General features: G+C 51.9%; 1 protein-coding gene across 1 annotated transcript in view; it reads right to left on the reverse strand.

The window, feature by feature from the left end:
• The window catches only part of PGBD5 (piggyBac transposable element derived 5), a gene marked incomplete at its 5' end in the record, with an annotated part of 67207 nt that overhangs the window by 14021 nt on the left and 29765 nt on the right, over nucleotides 1-23421 (reverse strand). Inside the window, 2 exons of the mRNA XM_081124264.1 lie at nucleotides 1990-2124; nucleotides 6864-7291. Of these exons, the coding sequence (XP_080980390.1) occupies nucleotides 1990-2124; nucleotides 6864-7291 (563 nt within the window). The remainder of the gene's footprint in view (nucleotides 1-1989; nucleotides 2125-6863; nucleotides 7292-23421) is intronic.

Genomic DNA, 23421 nt, shown 5'->3' on the forward strand with positions numbered 1-23421 from the left:
GAAAGTGTCCCTCAAAGCATGCCCAGGAACATGACAAGTGACTAAGAGTGCTGCTGCTGCACTGAATGGGACAAATGGACAGATGGTAAAGGGACTAAGGGCCACAGAGCTCATACACTGTCCTGACCACTCATCTGTCTATAGCTGGGAGTCTCATGGACACAGCACACAGAGAGCTGGAGACATGGCAAACCTGACCAGGGAAAGTGTGACAAGATTGGGGACCCAGAGCAGGCTTAGCAACTGGGCTTCTCCGGTGAAGTCATTTAGAAGAATGTATTTGACAAACTAAAATGAAGGTGTTCGTGTGTATACACCCAACCCGTGACGTTTACAAAGATGAGAAGAGCAGGCTCTTGCAGTCGAAGGACCCTCACTGATGAATCTACCCCACCCCTTCACTCTGCAGGCAAGGACACTAAGATCCAGAGCAATTCTGGGAACTGGCCAAGTTCACACAGGAAATAGCAAGGGTAGGACTGTTGCTGCCCCTCAGGGTGGTGGAAGGAAGGGGTGGCCCGGGGTCATAGGATGGCAGAAGCACCATGAACTCTGAAAGCCGAAGCCACCTCATCTGGGGAAGAGGGATGAATACCACTGTCCCCCATAGGCTGACAGATTCAAGGAGAGGCAGGTGTGACAGCTACTGCTCCGTCCTGTGTCTTGTGCCCATGTGCATGCCCAGGCTGCTCCCTTTCAGGTTGTCAAACCAGGATTAGGACCTGGAGAGCCAAGAAAAGGGACATGACACTAAAAAGACAACTGTCCCCAGGCCACACTGCTCCTTAGTCTCCTGGCTCCTCACGGGCATAGGTGTCCCTGCCCTGCTTTTCTGCTGGCCATCGGCACCTTCAGCTGGACCCAGGAACAAAGAGGTAAACTGGGGGAGGGACTCCTGCTCCACCCATTGTGGGACAGCAGGCAGCTGCAGGATGCCCACTCCCTCCACTTGGCACTGTGCACAGGTGTTTGAAGGGTGCCCCTGGCAATGGCAGGAAGCCAGACTGCTTTTGGCTGGGAGCTGCCACCAGCTTCTATTCTGGCTCCTAAACACAAACTCACGCTGCTGCAAACCTTTTAGAATCAGAGTTTTGAAATAAAGGAAACTTAAAGGTGCCAATACAAACTTTTTCTTTCATAGGCAGGATTTTGTAGATTTTGTAGACGTCAGGAAGGACCCATTCTGAGAGAGATGTGGGCCTCGCTGGGATTGGACATGATTTCTAAGCTGGCGCTTCACTGCCGAGTCCCACCCGCGCCAGTGGACGTGATTTCTGGCTATTCAGGTGTTTACGGTACAAAGGAAACGGTCAACGTGCACACAGAACCCGCACGTGAACATTTACTAAGAAGCTACACAGCACTGCCTGGCACAGTGCTGCAGGTGACAGGCACTCAAACGTGTTTACTCAAAGAACGACTGTCCCTTAGGAGGGGTGTGTAAAGTGAACCTGCCTCCCCTGTTCCCATGGAGTGTCACTGCAGAGGATACTACAGAGGTGGCAGGGTCACTGGAGGCTGTGAGGGGACCGAGGGCACAGGCTGCACAGTAGGAGTGAGTCAGCTTTGGGACAGGTCCACTCGGGCAACCGCCTGAGGCCTGTGCACAGGCCAGCTCAGGCCTGGTTTCAGCTGAAGACCCTGGCCCCAGCTCAACCGGAGGGTTCCTCAGGCCTGCAGGGGCAAGTGGCATGGTGCCACCTCTCACGACCCACTGTTCAGGTGAAGCCTCTGGCTGACACTGTAAGGGCCTGAGTCCTGACAAGTGTTTCTGCTATTTAACCAGAGGGGCTGAATTGAGCAGGAAGAACATGCAGGGGACAGTGCCGGCCACCCCAGTGCCTCAGCATGGAGGGGAGCGGCCCAGCCCCAACCTCAACTGGAACATATGGGTGACTCCCAGTGAAAAGGGTAAGTGAGCAGTTCATTGGTTACCCAATGAGCCAAGGTCCCTGACTCCCTGGTCCCCAGGCCCAGCCCAAGGCTCACCTGGATGATGAAGCCAGTGGCAGAGCACTGCCGGACCCACAGGCTGAATTTCCGCTTTTTCCTCTTTCGCAGTTCCCGCTCCGTGCACGTGGCAATGAACACAGGGTCTTCGTCTATCAGGGGTTCATGTAGCACCTGCCAGGGAAGAAAGAGCAGAGATGCTCACGGGAGGCAGTGTGAGCTCAGGGCGTGATCAGATTTGGGCTCAAATCTCATCTCTGCCTTGGACCTGCTGTGCGGCCTTGGCTCAGTTTCTTTACCACTCTGATCCTGCGTCTCCTCATCTATGAAAGAGTAATGTCAGTGTCTGCACCAGTGTTTGGGGAGGACTAGGTGAGAAACTGGATGCAGAGCCCTTAGCATAGGCCCTGACCTATAACAAGTATTTAGTAAATGGAAAAAATAATATTTTTTAAATAGAGGGATCTCCAGCAGGGGCCCTGGCCTCTTGCTGGACATGCCTGGTGGCAGGCACCCATTTCTGTTCATGGAAGACCTTTCCACTCATGGATGATGGCGTCAACGGCTAAAAAGTTCTTTCCCTCACTGAATCAAAATTACTTACATCTAACTTATTGATCTGACTTCTGCCCTATGAGAAACAAAGAAAAACACATACTCTTTGTTTATATTCAGATAGCTCTCATGCTGGCCTACGACAAGTTATTTCCTGGGTTCCTGAAATGACCAAGTTCCCTTCCGACCCAGCCTCAGGTTCTTCCCCAGGTCACCATGTCCTTTGTGACATGGGATCCAAGGCAATTTTAAAAATCATGACACCTATTTTAGCTTTTTGATAACATGGTTATAGGACATTTTCAGTGACAAGACAATAAAGTAAAAAGAAATGGCATTGTAAAAATAGGCCCCAAGGGGTGGTCATTCAAAGTTTTGTTCCTTTGAATTAAAGCTTTTTGGGGAGACTTTTGGGTAAATTTTAGGACTCAGCTATATGCTTCTCTCCCCAATCCTAATTCAAGCTTAATTATTAATTGATTCATTGAAATGAAGAATAATAGGAAATAATAGGATTCCAAGAACTCCACAAGATGCTCTGGATCAGGGACCAGATCTAGTCTGGCCCTCTCTCTGCCTGCTGTCAATAAAGTTTTATTGGAACCTGCCATACTCATTCATTTACATGTCACTGATGGCTGCTTTCAGGCTACAATGGCAGAGCTCACAAGTTGCAACAGAGATCTTATGGCCCACAAATCGAAAATACTTACTATCTGGCCATTGGCATAAAAAGTGTACCAGCCCCTCTCTCCACAGTGCCTTTTGAACTTGTACAAACAATCTAGTCACCTGGGGGACTTACTAAAATGCAGGTTCTGATTCAGTAAGTTTGGGGCAGGGCCCGAGTTTCTGCCTTTCCAACAAGGTCCCGGATTATGTCAGAACACGATGAGCCAAGGGCAGAATGGATGGTAACATTTACTATACCCTTCCATTCTTTCACTAATGGTGCCTGAATTCCATTAAGAAACCAGAGTAGCCTGTAGTGTTGGGTCTCAGTTGTGTACGCCGGTCCCCTCGGCTTTTCTGTTGGAGGCAGGGACAAACCACCCCCTGGCTCCTGCTCATGAAGAGAGACCTGGAGAACTGCCTGGCGGAGGTGCCCCCAAGGCCCTCACGCCTGCTTCCTGAACTCGCTAGCTCCGTGCTGCTCATAAAACATTCAAGCCCCATTTGGAACCACTCTAGCAAAATGGACAAGTACCTGACTCAGTAGGAAAATGGAGCAGAGGGGGTTGGGAAAGGGGCAGGGACAGACTCGCTTTTGCTGCCCTCTCCCACTCACCCTCTGAAAGTCTACGCACCCCCACTCTTCCTGCACTTAACGTGTAATCAGTTGCAAATCATGTGCCTCACTGGCACAGAAGGGCAGGCAATTTCTGGTCCTCTGTTCTTCCCCTTTTCTATCTGCATTAAATGAATTCCGAGCCGGTCATTACTAAATGCAGTCCAGAGCAGTGTACTCTCCGCAGCTCCCACACTCTGCCAGAAAACCACCCCCTTCTCCTCCAGGCTGCAGGCTGGCAGCATTTGCATCAGCAGCTGTATTTCCTGGGTGCCTCTGTATGTGACAAGCTCATTTTGGGGTGTGGCAGTGGGTCTGGTCGGGGAGAGACAAAGCATCCCTTTATGTACTTGCATAATCCCTCTTTGAAACTCTGCCTCTAATTAACCTGTCCTGGAGTTCGAGAAACTGCAGTGTCTCCCTTTTGCATATGTGTGTAAGTACACGCATGGAGGCACACACATGCACACAGCTGCTTGGGTTACGGCTGAATTCCGGGAGCTGTCAGATTTCTGAAGACTCTGTAAAAGTTGTGACTCATCTCAAAGGGTCTGGTTTGCTGGAGTCAAAAGGCCCCAGGGGATAAAGGGCAGAGGGTGCGTGGGGTTTGCGAGGCAAGTGTGCTGTGCGCATGAATGTGGAGTGGGTGTCGGGGAGCAGGATGAAGGGCAAGTCACTCCCACCAGTTGATGAGGGATGGAGGGCGGCTGACTAGAGGACCTCACCAGGAGGCATGAGCAAGAGCTAGGAGAGCCATTCCTGTCCTGCCCACGTCCTCTGGCCTGTCCCCAGGCTGTGGCCTCCAATGCTCCTCTCCGGCTCCCTCTCCACAGCCTAGTGCTGATACCAGCTTCCACTGCTGCTGGCACAGGTGTTTCACCACCCTGGTCGTGTCCTGAACCCTGGCCACACCCCTGCCCACGGTCGCTGCATCTGACTCTCTCCAATCTCCTTTCTAGAGCATTTGTTTCCTGCTGGGATCCTGACCAACAGGGCATGGGGTAGAAAATGGCAGCAAAAGGAAAACATAACCTCACAAATACAAAGGCAAAAACTAAGTACGAAGTAAAAAAAAAAAGATGGGGGAAAAACAGACAACCAGCATGACCAGGGAGCCCTGCCCCAAACTGAGCCTCATCTCAGGCCCCTTCTCTCTCAGCCTCAGCACCTGGAGGCAAAGAAAGGCTGCTCACAGCCAGAATAAAGTGACCAGGGTCTCCCTGTCACCCTTCCCCCTACACACACACACTGCCCATCTGAGTGCACCATGGAGGGGGGCAGAGCTGCCTCCTAGACACCTGCCCGCCCACAGTGCAGACACCCTGCTCAGGGCTCAGGACTGCTGCTGGGCCCCTTCAGGGCACCCATGCCTGGGGCTGGAAAGGGGAGAGCCCCTAAATCTCAGAATTGCTAGTGGGCATTGATGTGTACCTGTGAGCTACCCCAGACTTTCAGGGACACACAGGTGGGGAGACTGCCTGGGATTCAGGTCTTAGGCATCTAATACAGTGGTTCCAGAAGGCACTGACCACAAGTGGCTGGCACGCAGCAGGCACAGAGCAAACATGGGTCAATGGTCAATGAGGCTTGCCCCGTGTAGGGACCAAGCAACCTTATCTGTAAGCTGTAAAATATCTGTCATCCACATGGCTGGTTCTTTCATTCTTGAGAGATACTGAGGCCCATTGAGCCCAAAGCTTTCTCCAGCAGCTCTTCAAGGACCAAGTATGTCTGACCCCAAGGATGACCAGAATATTGTGTTTTACTCTTGCATCCAGCCAACAGGTCTCTGGTTTGGTTCATTTTCAACCAACCATATATACTCAGTGAAACAAAAAATAATGCTCCAACCTGTACTTGGTCTTTCAGGGCCTTTTATAAGGCAGGGCTTGTGTCCCCAAAAGCCTCCACCTCCTGGTAGAAAGGTAGGACACACTTGGGAGACAAGAGAAAATGACATTTGGCTGCCCAGTACATGAAGGGGGGGTTCAGGAGAACAGGAATGTGGAACCCACATCGAGCTGAGACTGGATACACTTGCCAAGGCAGAGAAGAGGGCAGCTTCTAGGAGCCAGAGCATCGTAACACCTGGAAATGACCACGAGCCCAGCGTGTGCACAGAGCAGCAGAGAGAACACGCAGAGACCGTCTGAAGGCTCCTGCAACCCTGAACTGGGCTTATCTTCCTCACAAAAACCCCACGGTTTTCACCTACCAGCAAGATACAGAAGGATGGGATCGCAAAGAGAAAATAAAAAAGAATTCAAGGCTTGTTAAGAAGGCCCTTAAAGAAAACATACAGGGAGGGTAGGTAGGCTGATGGGTCGTTAAATGTGTAAATAAAACTGAAGTAAAGAATGTCCTCGAGTTTTAGTTACAGAATCTCTAAAAATGAGCCACCTCCTCAGTGTCCTAGGCCAGGAGAGCAGTGAGGAGGACAATTCTGAAACTGTGCAACCCCAGTCAAAGGGACTTCCCAGGTCGACACCAGGGACTCTGAGCTGGGAGCAAGCAGAGACTTCCAGAACCAGTTAGGGAACCTGGGAGGTGCTAGGGCCCACCAGTTAGGCCCAGGGTTCTATCAGACTCACAACCCACGGCTGACACCTCTGCCATGTGTGCCACGTGGACCCCATAGACCCCACCACCAGAGTAGCTCCTGATTGCCCAAAACGGCTACAACTCCAGGCTCATTCCCTTCGCCACCTAGAAAGCTTCCTGCCTGTTCCACCACCACCGGATGGGTACAGACTCAGAGAATAGGTCAGGAAAACTAATGTTAGCTTGAGCAAGCGTAATTTGGAAAGAAAGTATAATAATGGAGAGGAAGGATGAAGAGACAAGAGGAAAAGTGCATCTCAGAGCAAAATACTGCATTCTGACTTGTCTCTGGTCTGGAGCTGCTCATCTCCAAGTTCACTCGATTTTATGCAGATAACCTTGAAGTGACCTCAGAGTTAAGGAAGGAAGAGGAGGCCACCCAGGGTCACCCCTGCTCCCAGCTTCCGCTGCCACCTGGCCGGGCACAGCTCCAGGGGACCCCTGGAGCCCGCTCTGGTGCCAGCCTCACCTGGGTTTGGGAAGGCCTGAAGGCTGAGTCGAAGCCGCTCTGCAGGGAGTCGAGGAAGGGCTGGACCTTGTAGAGGCCGTGCGTGGTCTGGCTGGAGCGGAAGGCCACCACGTGGAAGTACTTGAGGATCTTCTCGAAGCGGGCCTGGCTCATGACGAGCGCGAGGCTCCTGTTGCTGTAGAAGCCGCTGCTCCAGATGCTAAGGACCGACTCGCAGTGGGAGATGCTGGTGGAGATCATGTAGCCCAGGAAAGCCTTCATCTCCGCCAGTGTCACCTCCGCCCAGGCGCCGTCGCTGCCGAAGCGCTCCTGGAACTTCTTGGCGTACATGTTTGTCTGCAACACCATGTTCTTGAGGACGTTGTCAGGGACAAAGAGCTGGAAGAAGTCCATGGCACTGGCACTGGGGGGCATCTTTCGGGTGGGACCTAAAACAGAGACAGGCCAAGCACTTATTGCTACAACTGTCACACCCCGTCCAGGAAGGGGATGCTCGCCCATTGCTGCGCCTCTGCCCGGGTGCCACCCTTTGTGGGGATGGGGGCTCACACACCTCACCCCGAAGCTCTACTGCCCCCCATCTTCCCAGGCCCCTGCGTGCTGCACACTACCTGGGATCCCTCATCACTCTATACACACTCCTTTCTTACAAATCTCGAAAATTCAGAAATACTGATTTAAAGAGCAATGGACAGTAAGGGGAGGGGAAGAGACTCGGAGTCTAAGGAATTCTCATCACAGGAGCTTGACTGTGGCTCTGGTGTTTGTCTTCTTGTAGAAGTCAAGAATGCTTTCACCACTTGGGGCCTGGAAAATTCCATCCAGGTGAGACTGCAATGTTTATTGGGCATTCTGTACAAGGTAACTTTCAATTTATTAGTGAAGAAACCTGAAGGTACTGGTTTAGATAATTTCATCAATGTGATAAAAACCTCACAATTTTTTTAGGAACTAATTGCTTGATTTTATTTGATTGCAATTAATTTAAATTTAAATAGCCACATACAATGGTTGAGAATGTGAATGGGCACTAAGTGCATTCAAGTGTTTTGCTATTAAACACAGCCTGAGGTGCCGCCACGGATGATACCACAGTACAGCTTCCTGACTGGTGATGGTCCATGTTTCTAGGGCATTTCTCTTCTAATAACACAGAAATGGACTAGGAATGAAAGTTTAGCTTTATTATATGAAACTTTCATTCTGAAAAACCTCACAATTTTCAACTAATGCAGGGACAGCTTTTTAAAATACACACACACATCATTTGTATATATATTCAACGCTGTGCAGGATTTTTAGATTTTATTCCCCTTTCTACAACCTTCCTCTACTGCTGACTTAGGCAGCCTCTGGAAATCAAGTTTCCTCAGCAAATCAAAGCCTGACAAATTTGGGTGTAAAATACAGCACAGTGAACAGAGTCAATACTATTGTAATAACTGTGCATGCTGCCAGGAGGGTCCTAGACTTATGGGGGGCTCATAGAGGTGTATAAATGTCTAACCGCTATGCTGTGCCTCTGAAACTAATATTGAATGTCAACTGTAATTGAAAAATAAAAACAATTTTAAAGACTGACAATGCACACAAGACACCAAGTTTCTAGACTGAGACAGATTTGGGGGGTGGAAACCCTCAATTTGCTTCTAGCTAACTGCACAGTCTTAGACAAAGCTCTTCATTTCTCCATTGTAAATGGCACTGCAGTACCTGCTGTGTGGGGGGCAGAATGAACGGGGGACACACAGATGCACCCAGCATAGTACCTGTCCCGGGTAGGTACCCAGAGCCTGGCAACTTTACTAAGATAAGACATCACAGAAGTCCACAGAGGGCCGGGGCCAAGGGCTTCAGAATGTTCTAATTGCCCCCATTTTACAGACGAAGAAACTGAGGCCGACAGAGCGAAGCCACCATCATATTCCCTTTCATCAGTCATTTTTGGACACCAGGTGGTCGGGGAGGAGGCCCAGGCTGTCAGGACAGTGAGGTCAGGAAGACAGACAGGGCCATTAGCAAGAACAGCCTGAAGCTCACCCCCACCTTTCACGAAAGTCACTTTATTTCAGCAAAGCCCTGCAGCCTGGGGTGGGCAGAGCCATAAATTATTCAAGGGTAGCTCTCAAAGAGGAGGAAACCAGCATTTTCATTGCCACATTGTGTTGAATAAGCAGAATGAAGTTTTCTCTTCCAAAAATTATTTTAAAAGTAATTTTGCCTCCCAGGCCATTTTCAAATGAACGCACCCAGCAAACTCTGGCCTGGCCAACTGCTTAATGAAGAATTGGGAAGTACCAGCTCCCTGTTAGCTGTTTAGTTTTTATCTACAAGCATTGACCATGGCCTCTTGCAGATGTGAATCCTAGTACTTGTAAAGTGTTGGCACAGGTGGGTCACTGGGAGGGGGAGGAGGGAGAGAGGAGAGGGGGAAGGCAGGGAGGGAGGAAACCTACTCACGAGATTCAGACTCTATCACAGACTTAATAATATGGTCCCTGGGTGGGCAGAAATCCCATCCAAGATCAGACTCCCTTACATTTGACTCATTTACAGGGAGTTTTCCAGATATTATCCCTCGTACCCCTCACAACATCCCTGTGAAGATTATCCCATTCTGTAGGTGAGGAAACAGGAGCTCAGAAGCATCAGGACACAGTCTAAGATCACCCACTTCTAAGTGCCTTACAGCTGGGGTGACCTTCATCCCACCTGTCCCAGAGCCAGTCCAAGTGCACCTGCCACCTGCTAGAATATTTAACAGTGCCCCTCGGCTCTCCCGGTGTCCCATCTGGACAGGGGGCACGTGGCTGTCCTGCACACAGTGTGCGTACGGGTTAAGGCAGGTGCATGGTCTTGAAACCAGACAACCTGGAGGCCTCCTCCTCTGTGATGCATGTTTCAGGGCACAGTGGGATTACAATGCACGGCCAGAAGTAGTTCTGAAGGGGAAAGGAGAAGCTGTGTTGCAAAAAAATGCAAGGGCGGCATGGAATTGAGGTGGGGATGGGGGCAGGGTCTAGGGAGAACCCGGAGGAGGCGAGCGGTGCTGCCCAGGTTGACCCTCATGTCCCGGCTGGGGCTGCAGGGATCTGCATGTTCACGGTGTACTGCCAGGTGAACCCTCAGTCCTCTCACCCCCTCCCCTCCCACCACGTCGCCCTGTCTCTCCTTTAAGGCCCATCACCGCCACCCAGCTGGTTTCCTCAGACGTGTCCAGATGAACCTGCCCATTCCCCACTGTCCCCTCCTTTGCTCCTCACCACCAGCCCTCCCTACTACCAGTTAGTTCAACCAGAAACAAGAACCCCTGCTGCTTCCTCTTCTCCCCTCACCCCTCCTTCAACCTGTCACCCATCCTCCTGTCCCCTCCACATTGTAGAACCCACTGCAGCCCTCTCACCCAGGCGGCCACCACCTCGGGCCTGGACACAAAAACAAGCCTCCCCATCCCAAAAGATTCACAGCAATGAGACATTTTTACAAGAATATAAACCAGGTCAGAACCCCCCTGCTCGTTAAAGCACTCCCACGATCCCACTTCACTTAAAGCCAACCCAGTCGTCAGCGAGCCTCCCCCCCCATCCCCAAACTCTTCCTGGGCCACTCTCCAAGCCAGTGAGCACAGGAGAGCAGAGCCGAGTGGGGCCTGGGCCTGCTCCTCACACCCCAGGGCCCGCACGTGGCAGGGAGGAAGCCCCTGGGCTCCAGCCTCATCACGCAGCCCCTCCTCACCCCCCAACCACAGCAGACACCAGCGCCTCTCAGTCTTGGCCTGCAGGAGGTTTCCTTGTCGGGCTTTATCATCTGTGGTTGTTTTATTATGACTCATACTTGTTTTGATCTGCCTCTGCTGTCCCACCCTGTCCCCAACTGCAGTATGACAGCAGAGGTCACGGCTATCATGTCACTGTTTTCCAGGCTCAGCACATCCCTGTGGCCTGGGTGGATGGAGAGCAAGGGAGTGGGAAGGACCACAGCCCAGCCTCGAGGAGGGGTGTCTTGGCCGAGTTCCGTGGGAAGCCTTGGTTTCAGGGACAACCGCCCCTGTGAGTGCCTGGAGAAAGGGTAGGTCAGCCAGGAAACTGCGTCTGTGCGTAAGAGGAGGCCTGAGTGGGTGGGTGGGTGGGGTGGGAGAGGCTGGGGGGAGTGGAACCAGCCCAGAGGCCCCAACTTGGTCAGCCTGGGCTGGGTTCGGTGGGGCTGCCACACCTCAGACAGCACCTCCCCCAGGCTAATGGCCCGAGGCGTCTGGAAAGCCCAGCAGGGGGCCGTGCTGAGTCCTGGGTGGGAGACTGCCTGTGAATTCGGATCACCTGAAGAGCGGACAGGCTGTGGGACAGGATGCATCACAGGACACCACCAGGCTTGGGTGAGCCGAGCCCGGATCTCATTTTGTCTGGTTTCCTCTCTCCTTCCCTTTCTGAACCACTTGGGAACTCCTCTTGGCCTGTTCTCATTTTCTTAGGCTTCCTGTCCTTCCCTGTCCACAGTGGCTGGCTGTGTGACTTTGGGCAAGCCACATAACCTCCCTACACCGTAGTGTCCTCATCTATCAAACGGGAGGAGGAATCTCCACAGAGTGAGTGAATGTCGCAGGAGCTTGCACACAGGCGATGCCACGCTGGCAATGGCCTGTCCAGCGCCCACTCGGGCGTGAGGTCCTGTGGGAGCCGCTCCTCCCCCTCCATCCACTTCTCAACCACAGGCCCTGAGGCCGGGGGCACCCACACGTGGTGCTGGCCCCCACCTCCACCCCTTCTGGAAGAACAGGGTGACTGTGTGTGCTTTTCAGAGATGGAAACATTCACTTTGAGATGAAAATGGCATTTTGCATAAACTGGTATTTTTTGGTACAAATCAGCAGCAGCATTGTGACATAAATATGGACCACTTCATTTTTGAATTGAAGGTTTAAAATTATGAAATAATTTATCTTCAGGCTAAATCAAATAGGTATAAAAATATAACAGGAACATCCTGCATCATCACAAAAATATTCCTCTTATTTGAGGCATCGAAAATCACATTCCATAAACGGGAGATGAAGAAAACAGCCAAACTACTGTCAAGCCAGCGGCAGCGGTTCTGTGCCTTGCACTGAACTAACCCCTTCTCTTGTTTTCTTTTTCCTTCCTCCAGTAGCTGATCCAAAAAACAAGCCACCTATGTGACAAACACCCAAGTTTCCAGTCTCAACTGTCGAATGCAGCCCGTCAGCCACTGAAGAGCTCCAGAGGCTCTCTCCTCGTTTAACCTCTTTGCTCAGAGCTGAGAGACTGGTAACAAACTCGATTTGCAGCCAGATCAAGGAGCCATGAGCGTGAGTCCTGGTCGTGTTGCTGACATCTCTCGGGCTCAGCCCCCTGGCCTGTGTGGCTGAATGGGGCAACTCACACTCTCACTGGGCAGCTTGTGCATATCCAGGTTGCCCTTTAGGTAACGTACCAAAATTAGGTTCAGATTAAGGTTAGTCCTCTAAATGCTACCTTCCTTCCAACAGAACCATTCTCCAGAACCCTCAGGAAGCATCAGAAACCTGGCCAGGAAACCCCAGGTGCTGCATCAGCTGAAACCCCTATCAGCTGCAAAGCTTCCTTCTTGTGTAACAGCACGCTTGGTGCATGTGTGTGCGCGGTCTTTCTCAAGCTAATTCAACACAGCTTCCTCAAGCTTGGCAAAGAAGTTGGCAATTAAACAATTCTGGAACCAGGCACCTGAGCTGGCTTTGTTCATAGGAAACACGGACCACAGAGTATGCATGTAGCCCCTACAGAAAGAGGCTAATTCATAGGCTCATATAGACATTAAATCTATAACCATGACTAGAGGTCACGTGACAGCTGGTGTGCAGAGAAGGGGTGACATGCACACAAGCCTGACACACCAAAACTTTTAGACAGCTCACCTTCAAAAACGCTCATCCCCTCCACCCTGGGCCAGACCCATCACTAAAGCACTTTCCCACCCAAACCATGCATTTAACTTTTCCTTGGCACTGAGCTAAAGCACAGGAGGAGAGAGGTGTCTGCTAAGGATGAGAGACGGAGTTACAGTGTCCCTCCTTATGCACAGTTTTGCTTTCTGCGGTCCAAAATGTTAAATGGAAAATTCCAGAAATAAACATTTCGTAAGTTTTAAACTGTGCGTTGCTCTGAGTAGTGTGATGAAATTTCCCACCACCCTGCTCTGTCCCACCCAGGATGTGGTCCTCCCTTTGTCCCCGTATCCACGATGCAGATGTTCTCCATCTCAGTTTCAGATAGATGGCGGTATCGTTGTGCTTGTGTTCAAGTCACCATCATTTTACTTCATAATGGCCCCAAAGAGCAAGCGTAGTGATGCTGGGAACTCAGATATGCCAAAGAGATGCCATAAAGAACAGGAGAAAAACAGTATATACAGGTTCAGTACCATCTGTGGTTTCAGCATCCACTAGGGGTCTCAGAACGTACACCCAGCAGACAAGGGGGGATGACTACACCTGCAGCTGGGGTGACAGTGGGCGGGAGCTGGTTCTGTCCCAGGTCCTTATTGTCTAACTGAACCTCTGCAAAGCCGCAGTTTCTCTGGGCTGCAGTTTTTCATTGGGAGCTTGCCTCATCTCCCTTCCAAGACTAATGAGGCAACAAGACAATGATGTAAGTATTTTGAGGAATGCAAATAATTATACAAAATTCAGAATCTCATGTTATGATTCTGAAATAGTTGCTGTCCAGCAAAGTGGAAGACCTGGACGGGCTCAGGCTCCAGGAGTCAGAGGCATGTGACCCGGGGCACGTTACTAAACCACTCTGTTCGTGTGATCTGCTGTGACAGAGTACCACAGGCTGGCGGCTTAAACAACAGAAATTTACTTCTCACAGTGCTGGGGCTGGAGGCCCAAGGTTCCAGTACAGGCGGATTTGGTGAGGGCTGCTTTCTGGTTCATGGGTGGCCGGCTTCTCACTGTGTTCCCATGTTGGGAGAGGGCCCAGGGAGGTCTCTGGGGTCTTTTTTTAAAAATATATATATATAAAGGACAGGGAGAGAGAGATAGAAACATCAATGATGAGAGAGTCACCGATCGAGCCCGCAAGCCGGGCATGTGCCCTGACCGGGAATCGAACCCTGATCGCCTGGATCCCAGGTCAATGCTCAACCGCTGAGCCACACCCGGCCGGGCACTGGGATCTTTTTATAAGACACAAATCCCATCATGAGGGATCCACCCGCATGATCTAAAAACCTCCCAAAGGCCCCACTTCCTGACACCGTCACTCGGGGGTTAGGTCTCAGCATGTGAATTTGGGCGGTGGGGGACATTCGGTCTAAAGCAGTCTGTGAACCGCAGTCTCCATATTGATAAAGCAAAGCTAACAAGACAGTATGAATTCAGAGCTGGGGTGACGACAAAGTGGGTTGAGGCGCGGTGCCCAATTTCGGGCAGGTGCCCAATAATGGGGTCTAGTCACATGCGCCACGGCATCCGCTAATCCCTCATCCCAGGCTGTGCCTCTCTTCCCGGAGCTGACTCACCAGATGGCTGCTACAGAACAGCATCCCCGCGACCGCAGTCCATGCTTCATTTAGACAGTGTCTGTTTTTCACACGGAGCTGTTTTTTCAAAGCCTCGGCTTGGGTAGAGGAAGGACACAGATGTGTTTTCCCACCTCGGTGGGACATGACAGGGGACCGATGCGTGGTGAGGAGCCCCTGGCCACTGTCTGAGGCCCGCCCACCTTGGCAGGCACCACTCCATGCACAGTGACCAGTGTGCTTGGCCACCCAGGTAATTTGCTAATTTCCTACACAGTGTCACAGCTTTTTCCTGCTTCCCCATCACTGCTCCAGTCATCCCCACTGGAGTTCTCCCCCATCACATCAAGTCCCTGTCCAACTTCCGGGGACCCTGCTTCTTCCTCAGGCTCCTTCCCAGACCAACCTCCTCCGGCTCACTGGGCCTCAGCTGAGTCCAAGGATGTCCCCAACTTGCTGCCAGCCCTGGCCAGTTCCCCAGGACCACCCTAGTCCTTCCTCCAAAAAGGGCAACAGAGAAAGGGACCGCTGGTAGGTAGTTTGAGGGATGAAAGGGAGTGAGTCATCCCAGGCTTCCAGAGTGTGTTCCAAGGATGCACCTGACAGAGCAGAAAGCCGATGTGCCTGATGGGGGTTTTCTCCACCTCAAGCACAACCACAGCGTTTACCAGGCTCGGTCTCACGCTCGCCAAGGCCAACCCAACAGGTACCGGGACGCTCACTTGGCTGCCATGGAAGCACAGGCTCACGGAGAACATGCTCAAGGTCACAGAGCTGGGAACGAAGCTGGGCAGCGTCTTCCCTGTGCCAGGTTGCGCCACACCTGGGCCCCAAGATGCCTTGGACGCCGCAACTGTCCAGGTCCGAGGCTGCTTCTGATCCCCCTGTGATGAAGTCCTGACCCAGAGGGATGTGTGAGCAGGAGGCTGAGGAGAAGGCATAGGGAGGAGGCAAAAGGCTTTGGGGAGACTGGGGAAAAGCTGAAAGAAAGCTAACTAAATATATATGGGCCTGGGAGTCTTTTTTTTTGACTAATAGAAAGAAATGTGTGCTGAGGCGAAAGGACCCCGCTCTGAGAGCCAGTGAGCAGGTGGGGGCCAGGGGAGCAGCACCGATGCTCAGGCTGCTGAGGGCCAACATGAAGTCCTGGATAATTTTAGAGGGAGTCAGAAAGGATTCGGTGGCTTGTGGTGATTCCCTGAGGAGAGAGGTGACATAAGGTCCACAAGGGCAGGGATTTTTGTCTCTTTTGTTCCTTGTTATAGCGTCACTGCCTACAGGGGAGTCTGGCCCACAGGAGGTGCTCAGCAGAACCTGTCGAGTGAATGAATGAATGAGTGAATGAATGAAAAGGGAAATGAATCTTCAGGATTTGAGGGTAACAGCATATCCCACCAGCTCACAGAGAAGGTCAAAAGCACTGCAGTGCTCAATAGAAAGTGATGAGACAGAGAAAGGTCAAGAGAAGACAGAGGACAGATCCAATGTGCCTGGGCTGGGCAGGAGGTGGGGACCCCATCTAGGGACCACAGCAGTGTGGTGTGTGTGCGTGCACATGTGCCTGAGGAGGTGGGGTTTGGTGGGACCCACTCTGCCCAGGCCTCCCACTCCCTGAGACCCTAGATTTAGACCTCTGTGCTTATCTACCAACGCGATTAAATGCAGAGCTGCAGAGATTCACAGACTGGGCTGGCCTGTAAACTGGGCCATTTCTGCAATCCTGTCAGCATGTAAGGAACACTGGGAGCCCAGAGAAGGAAATGGACACAAAGCCAGTGACACAGGGCCCATCTGACCTCCGGAAGGCATTGGCCACAGGCCCAAGAGACTGAGAGTCTGAGGAGAAGCCAGAGACCCCAATGGGAAGGGGTCTGGCTCTTTCCAACCCAAAGAGAAGGTAGAGGTCACATCGCAACAATGAACGCAGAAGGTGGACATCCGAAGGGCAGACCCAAACCTCTCCCCACGCCGGAGCCCTGCCTGAGGAGCAGCTACTGCATTTACAGCAACACCAAGGGTATGTGTCGACGTGACGTCATGAGGCCAATGATGGCAATGACATTAAAGAAAATTGAAACCGTCCTCTGCTCGCCCCTACAGTCCTGGAGCAGGCAGCTTGCCTTGCATGTGTATGTGGGTGGGGAGGGAGGGTGTAAATGGTACCTGACTCCCTCCCTAGAAGGACTTATTAGGACATGGTGGTGGCCCTCCCCAGCTGATTGTCTTAGGCAGACCGCACACACACACACACTCCTGGTTTACAATCACTGGTGCCATCCACCGTGTCCTTTGGCAGACCTGCCAGTCACCTGCTGAAGTGACACAGCCCAGGACTGCAACCCCCATGCTGTGTTCCTCCCCTTCATCTCCAGGCCCTCTAAGTGGCCCAGGAGGGAGTAGGAAGAGCACTGAGGTGTGGTGCCTGGTGGGGCCTCCTGGGATGCCCATAGCAGCCCACAGACAGAGAGATGGTGCCCGGCCCTGTCTCCACACAGCTGGTTCAGGAAAAACAAAGGCAGGCGGGAGACGCTTATCCCTGTAGACTAATGCTACCCTGCTTGCTCCTCGCATGCTCACCCACATGCTAGTGGGAGAGGGGAGGCAGGAGAGGAAAGAAGAGAAGACAAGGGGGGCTGGGTGGGGAAGAGATGCCGGGAAGACAGGAAGAGAGGAAGAAGTGCCTCGGCCCCCGCTTGCCCACAGACAAATAAAAGAAAGGCTACCTCATCTTAAAATGAAAGGTGGGCTGATGGCAGACAGGGGCCTCTGCAGAGGCCAGGGCAAAGACAGGACAGAGCTCCAGGGGGCATGAGAGGGAGTCTGTGTTCACACTCAGGGCTGCACGAGTGGGGGTGGGGGATTCCTGTATTCACACTGGCCCTGCCTAGTCAGGCCAGTGGCAGGAGCACTGCTCGCCTCTGCATTCAGGGCACTGTGGGCAGAGAGGTTGACCCTGTCCCACTGGTCACTCTGTGGCCTCCAGGACAAATGACAGCATCCGCCTTTTTTTCCAAACAGGAAACAAGCACCAGAGAAGATCAACATCACAGCTAGTGAGCTGGGGCAGTTCCAGCCTCCAGGCTCCCACTCCCTGATTCTACCTGGCAGCCTCTTCCTTCTCAGCTCACACTGCAGCCAAGGGGGATATTTTATTTATCAGCAAATATAAAGGAACCATTTTTATTTATTTTATGAACATGCATACAGATAGCAGTTATGTTTTTATATGTAGGTATGTGTTCTGTCTGCTTTATTAAAGAAAACTGATTCACTTATTTGATGACAACTCCGACAGATCTGTACTATTTACCCCCACTTATCCAATGAGGAAACGGAGTCACAGAGAGGTTATGGGACTTGCCTGATGTTACACAGCTAGTAAGGGGTGGAACCCGAATTCACCCCCAATGGCCCAGTTCAAGTCCATGCCCCTGACCACCACACTGTGGTACGTCTTACTGGAAGATTCTCCTAGTTCCAATGTTGCCAATAACATGACCTCACAGCCCCAACCCACCGTACAAAATGAGGAGGCCTCTGCGGAAACGAGGCAGACAGAGCATGAGCCCCCGCGCACCTGTGCCTGCAAAGCCACCCCTCTGTGATCAGGCCCTGTGTGTCAGCTTGAAGGTAAGCCCCACAGTGCAGGGGCTTATTTTATTTATTTTACATGGAGCAGGGCTCCATAAGTTGCCGGTTGGCTGAATAATGCTTCCCAGTGTGTCATCAGGGCCTCCTCCTCCGAGTTTGGACGGGGCCAGGGCGCTCGCAGAGCCTGTCCAGGTCAGAGCCCCTGCTCATCTCAAAAGGGGGGCTGAGCTTCACCTGTCTAACCCCAGATCACCGGCACTTCACTGTCTGCACAGCACCAGCTCTGACGGTGTCCGCACTGGTCTCTCTTGCAGTTCAAGTCAACACAAAGGCCATTCTATGGTCCCATCTTGTGCAGTTATTTTCCCCTAAACTCTAAATTAGGCAGCTGCAGGGTGGGTTTCTCACAACAATGCAGGCGCCAGTAGGATGAGACAGCCTGGGATGAGAGCAGCTCCAGGGCAGGAGGGGCAGGGCAGCCACCAAAGTCATCCCGGGAGCTGGCTCTGGCCAGTGGAGACAACTAGCTGGGACCTGGATTCTAACTGATTCAGGGATGTTTAAGTGATGCCTACTCTTGAGGAACTGCACACACAAAGGTGACCGCCACCTACTCCCTGTCCACAGCTTGACAGAACTTTAGAGCAGGAATCTGAGCGAGTGGTCAGGGCCCAATGGACCTGACCACATGGACAAAGCCAGATTGTTCTTTCAGGAAGGAAGCCTCTGAGGTACATTCTCTAATTCCATAAGGGTACTAAGTATGAGGTGTCCAGCGAGGGGAGGGGACACAAATCTTCATTTAGAGTTGCTGTGCCCAGATCCACTAGGGTTCATGCATGCTATGCCACATTTCCTAAGGGAAGTTTTACACACGAGGAAAGAGGCACAGCGCTGGGACCAACCACTCAAGGTCGGAGCCTGAGGTGAACCCATGTTGCCTCATTCCCGCATGCTGTGCCCGATCATGAAAGCACACTGCCCAGTGCAGGGCCCTATGTGTTAGTCTAAGCTGGGCTGGGACCTGAATCCCTGGGATGGGGAGGGCCACTGGGCAGAGGGAGGGGAAGACGGGTAAAAGGTGGCCATGGCGAGGCAGCCCTGTCCAACCAAGGCGCAAGGACCTGGGTCATCTGTCTCGTAACAGAGCAAGTGACAGCAACAGCACCAGGAGAATTTCCCATGATGCACAGGCAACTGCATTGCTGATGTTGTAAGGCCAGGAAGGAGCACACTGAAAGCGTTTATGATGGAAAAAGCAGGCTGCTCTGCAGCCCACCTTCCGACAAACCCAATTACCCAGGTTAGACGGCACTGTGGCCACGTTTGGACAGCAGCTTCATAGCTATTGGCTTTCTCTAGATTTCCTTCCTGCTAAAGGTGACCTCCTGCTAGAAAGGCCAATTGCAACGCACATACACAACCACTCTTCATGTATAGAGACCAAAAACACCTAGAGTGAATAGTCAGAGGTGAGAGCCGTTAGTAGATACAGACCACTCTAAACCACAGCTGGCAAATGCAAAGCAAGTGTCTCCCCACCATCGCCCTAATGCTCTTATTTGACAAAGAGCTTCCCCCTGGGGAGGACCCTACACAATGCTAAGAACACAGAACACACCTCTCAGACGGCAACCCTCCCAATCAGAGTGGATGCCGGAAGGGAGGCTGTTGTGCTGCCACACAAACCCTATTTATTTCACATCTCCTTAGAGAGATGTTCTCTGCAGTGGCCTCCGCTGGCTAAATGGTGATGGAGTAGCTCTCCACTCACCCCTGTCATACCCAGGGGACTCATCTGCTGGACAAAAGCTGATCCCCAGACATGATACATGAGTCCTTTCCAGAGTCCATGGTCAACTGAAGTTCTGGGCAAGGATGTTTCAGGGGCCTGGAGCAGGCGGCCTTTGTCCTGCTGGCCCAGCTTTTCTCCATGGTCCACCCACCATCCACCATCCACCATCCACCACCTACCAAACTCTGCTGCACAGGCAGGATTTTGATGGAGAACTGATGTACCAGGAGATGGCACCTTCAGGTAGGACCCTTCCCAAGGGAGTTTTCATTTTAACAAAGGCTTCCATGAACATCAAAGGCTTCAACTTCCTAAATCGCTCTAGTGGAAGAGTGAGAACAGAGGGGCCACTAGGCATGGAGGATGGCAGTGAGTGGGGATGAGATTTTGACTTTGCTCAGATGCTTACAGAAGTATTACTCATGGTGTTTCCAAAAGCAATACACCCCCCCCCCCACACACACACACACACACACACCTTCCCAGGAATGAATAAAGTAGGACCTAGGTCACCACTGCAGAACAGGAGCCAATCCCTGATCTGGAGATGGCAAATAGGCTTTGGCTCGTGTGTCAATTCTAACAGGCACTGGCTGTTGGCACACAGGTTGAGGAGGGTTCTGTAGCCCTGTCTGGGGCCAGGGGAAGGGTGGGGCTGTGACTGACGAACAACCCTTACAGTGAGTGGAGGTGGCCAGGGTGTGAGGGGCCACGGATTTGCCATGCTTGGTGAGGAAGGGCAAAACAGGAAGACACTATTTTTCCCCAAACAATGTGTCCCTGCAAAGTGTTTGTAAGCTCCGAAGTTATTCTAAGGAAATACTCAGAGATGCACGTGTTTCATAACAGAAAAACGGTGCAAAGAAATGAAATGACCCAACTAGATAACATCCATGATAGGGGACTCCCCATACATCAAAAAGGAATGTTCTTGAGGACTGTTTAAGAGCATAAGAAAACTGTCAGGAGAACATCTTTCAAGATTACAAAAGCAGTATGAAGACTATGACCCAAACTCAACCTAAAATTTTCAAAGTGTGCCTGCGAACTCAAAATGACAGGAGGTACAAGGCGAAGGCTTAGCAATGATCGTTTAAGTGGCTCAGTTACAGGTGGTTTCCACCATTTTCTTTATGCTTTTCTGACTGTGATTTCTGGAAATCCTGGATAGAATTAAATATATATCCCTTAGAAGTGGAAAAGAACAGCCAAGGAGGTGCACCTGAGGCCCTGATGTTCTTTTCACTTCCCTTTAAGGAAAAGGGCGCTTTCATGTGCAAAACCAGAGGGGGATTAAGGACTGTCTAGTCCAAAGTCCCTTCTGGCAGCGACATTCAATGCACTGTGGCCCATCCACCTCTCAAGCGCCAACTCCTCCCTAAACAGGAGGCCACAGCGCCCATGAGGAGATCACAGGGGTGCAGTCTCGTCCCAGGTCCTCCTTCTGGAGCCTGCAGCCCCCCTGCCACCACCGCAGAGGTGAGGGACAGTGCTTTGAAGAGATCTCCAAAGGCTTCAAGCCTTTCTGTTTTCTTTGGGATGTCCCCCTCCCCTGACCTAAGTTTCTAAGAAGGAATAAGAGCAGACAAGCAAAACACCCAAACTTAGGAGGCTGAGAGCAGCCCAGAGCTCAGGGCATGAATTTTTAATGAGACTGGAAAAAAATAAAAGAATCCCACAAATGTTAATATGGTAATCAAATACCTGTTTGTGCTTTCCACGGGTTATAAATATCCCTCTTTGAAACCCACGGTATTGTTTGTCAAGACTCGGGGAAGGAAAAGCAGCCCTGAGCAGATGCTGGCAAAATGGAAGTAAGAGCCCTGAACGCAGGGGCAAGTGCACTAATGGGCCGGGGTGGGGGGTGGGGGGGCAGCTAAATGTCAAGGATGGGGGAGGCTCCCTACTTCTGATTGGCTGTGAGTTCGTCCTAAACCCAGAAAGCACAGTGGCAGCTTGAAATTTCCACACTGGATACCTCAGATGCACCAGGGAAAATAACTCTCCATTTTCCCAACCCCTGACTTGCAAGAAAAATAGGTGGTCAGGCCAGACTTTGAGTTTTCAAAGACACAGCTCATCTGAGCTTGCCCTTCCTGTTTCTCTCTCTCTTTTTTAATAAGTGGAAGAACCTCACAATGAAGTAGCAAAATATCCAGGAGAACGTGGGCAGACAGCAAGAAAGAGCTTTGCTCTTCCCTCTCCAAGGAGTTGTTGTGGGCACTAATGTATGAGATGGAAAAAAAAAAAAAATCCTCCCACGACAGCTAGTGCATGAGATGCTGGTTCTGGCACCACCAGCCTGGGTGCGACGCTGCCACTTGTTGGCTCTGTGACCTTGAGCCAGGGCTTCCTCCATGTGCCTCAGCTACCTGCCTCTTAGCCACTGTGACGACTATGAGTCAGGACAATCAGAATGCACTTGGGAACTATGGGTTTTTCCTACTGGGGCTGCTGTTCCCATCATTTTCATTGTAATCCCAGCCTCTTCGTTGGACGTGGAATCAACACAGGGCAGTGTGGGCAGAGCGCCGAGGACGTGCAAGCTGGAATGTGCAGGTCCCCCCCACCCCCATGTGGGCACAGGTCCAAAGGAACACTTTGGAGAGGAGAAGCTTTGTGGGTTCTATCAGCCACTTTACTTGGGAGAGAATTCCCAGCTGCCCTGGAGGCTGCTCCGTGCCTCCCACCAAACCTGGAGCTCATCCAGACTCGGCCGCCTTACCTGCCTGATGCTGCTCCAGGAGGCTCACACTGTGAGGTCCAGGATGACCACAGAAAACACAGTGACCACCCAAACCTGCAGTCCCATTTCCAAGTGGGTAAAATGAGGCCCTGGTCCCTGGCATCCCCTTGGATGGCCCTGCCCTCTGCAGAGCTCCCCCCGGGGCTACCCTTCTCGTTTAATGACCTGTTCACATTATCCTCGCTCAGAATTCTCACTCTAACCCCAGGGTCACTTTAAATATACTCCGCAGGGCCAGGATCTGGCCAGAATGGGCACCAGAGGTGGGTGCTCAGACCCGGGGGGCAGAGCAGAGAGAAAGGGGACGGAGGATGGAGAGAATGGCTCTAGTCTGGCTCCATCATGGATGAACGGCCAGGTGCCGGGCCAATGACTCAGTTTCCTAGTCCGCAGAATAAAGGGGTTGGACTCAGACAGTCCAAGGCTCTTTCTGGCTCTTTAAAAACATGGTGTTGTCCAGGGTCAAGAAGCAAGGCCTGGAGTCAATGCTCCTGCTCCTGCTCCTACTGAGAGAAGGGGACAACCCCTCTCACTCTCAGGGCACGCACAGATGCCTGCCACGGAGTAGGTGCCCAATAACAGCAGCCACAATTACGAGCCTGTATGGAAGGGTTGGCTCCTACGGGAAGAGTCCTGATCCGAGGGAATTCTCATGAGAGGTGAAGTGGAGCTGCCCTGCCTCTGGTGCGAGGTCATTTCTCCTGGGCCAGGAGCAGCCCCTTCTTCACCGAAAGGACACACGGCCCCCTGCAGGGGGCTGAGACCCTAAATGCACAGGGCAAGGTGCTGGGTTTTGATCCCCTTGAAGCAAATTCCTTGGGATAGGGGAACGGTAATTTATCCCCAACTGCAGAGAGGGACAGATGTCCCTCAGTATTGGTTCCAGGGCCCTGTGCTGCTGGGTTTCA

This window comes from Miniopterus schreibersii (genome assembly GCF_964146895.1).
Source record: "Miniopterus schreibersii genome assembly, chromosome: 21".
NCBI lineage: Eukaryota > Metazoa > Chordata > Mammalia > Chiroptera > Miniopteridae > Miniopterus > Miniopterus schreibersii.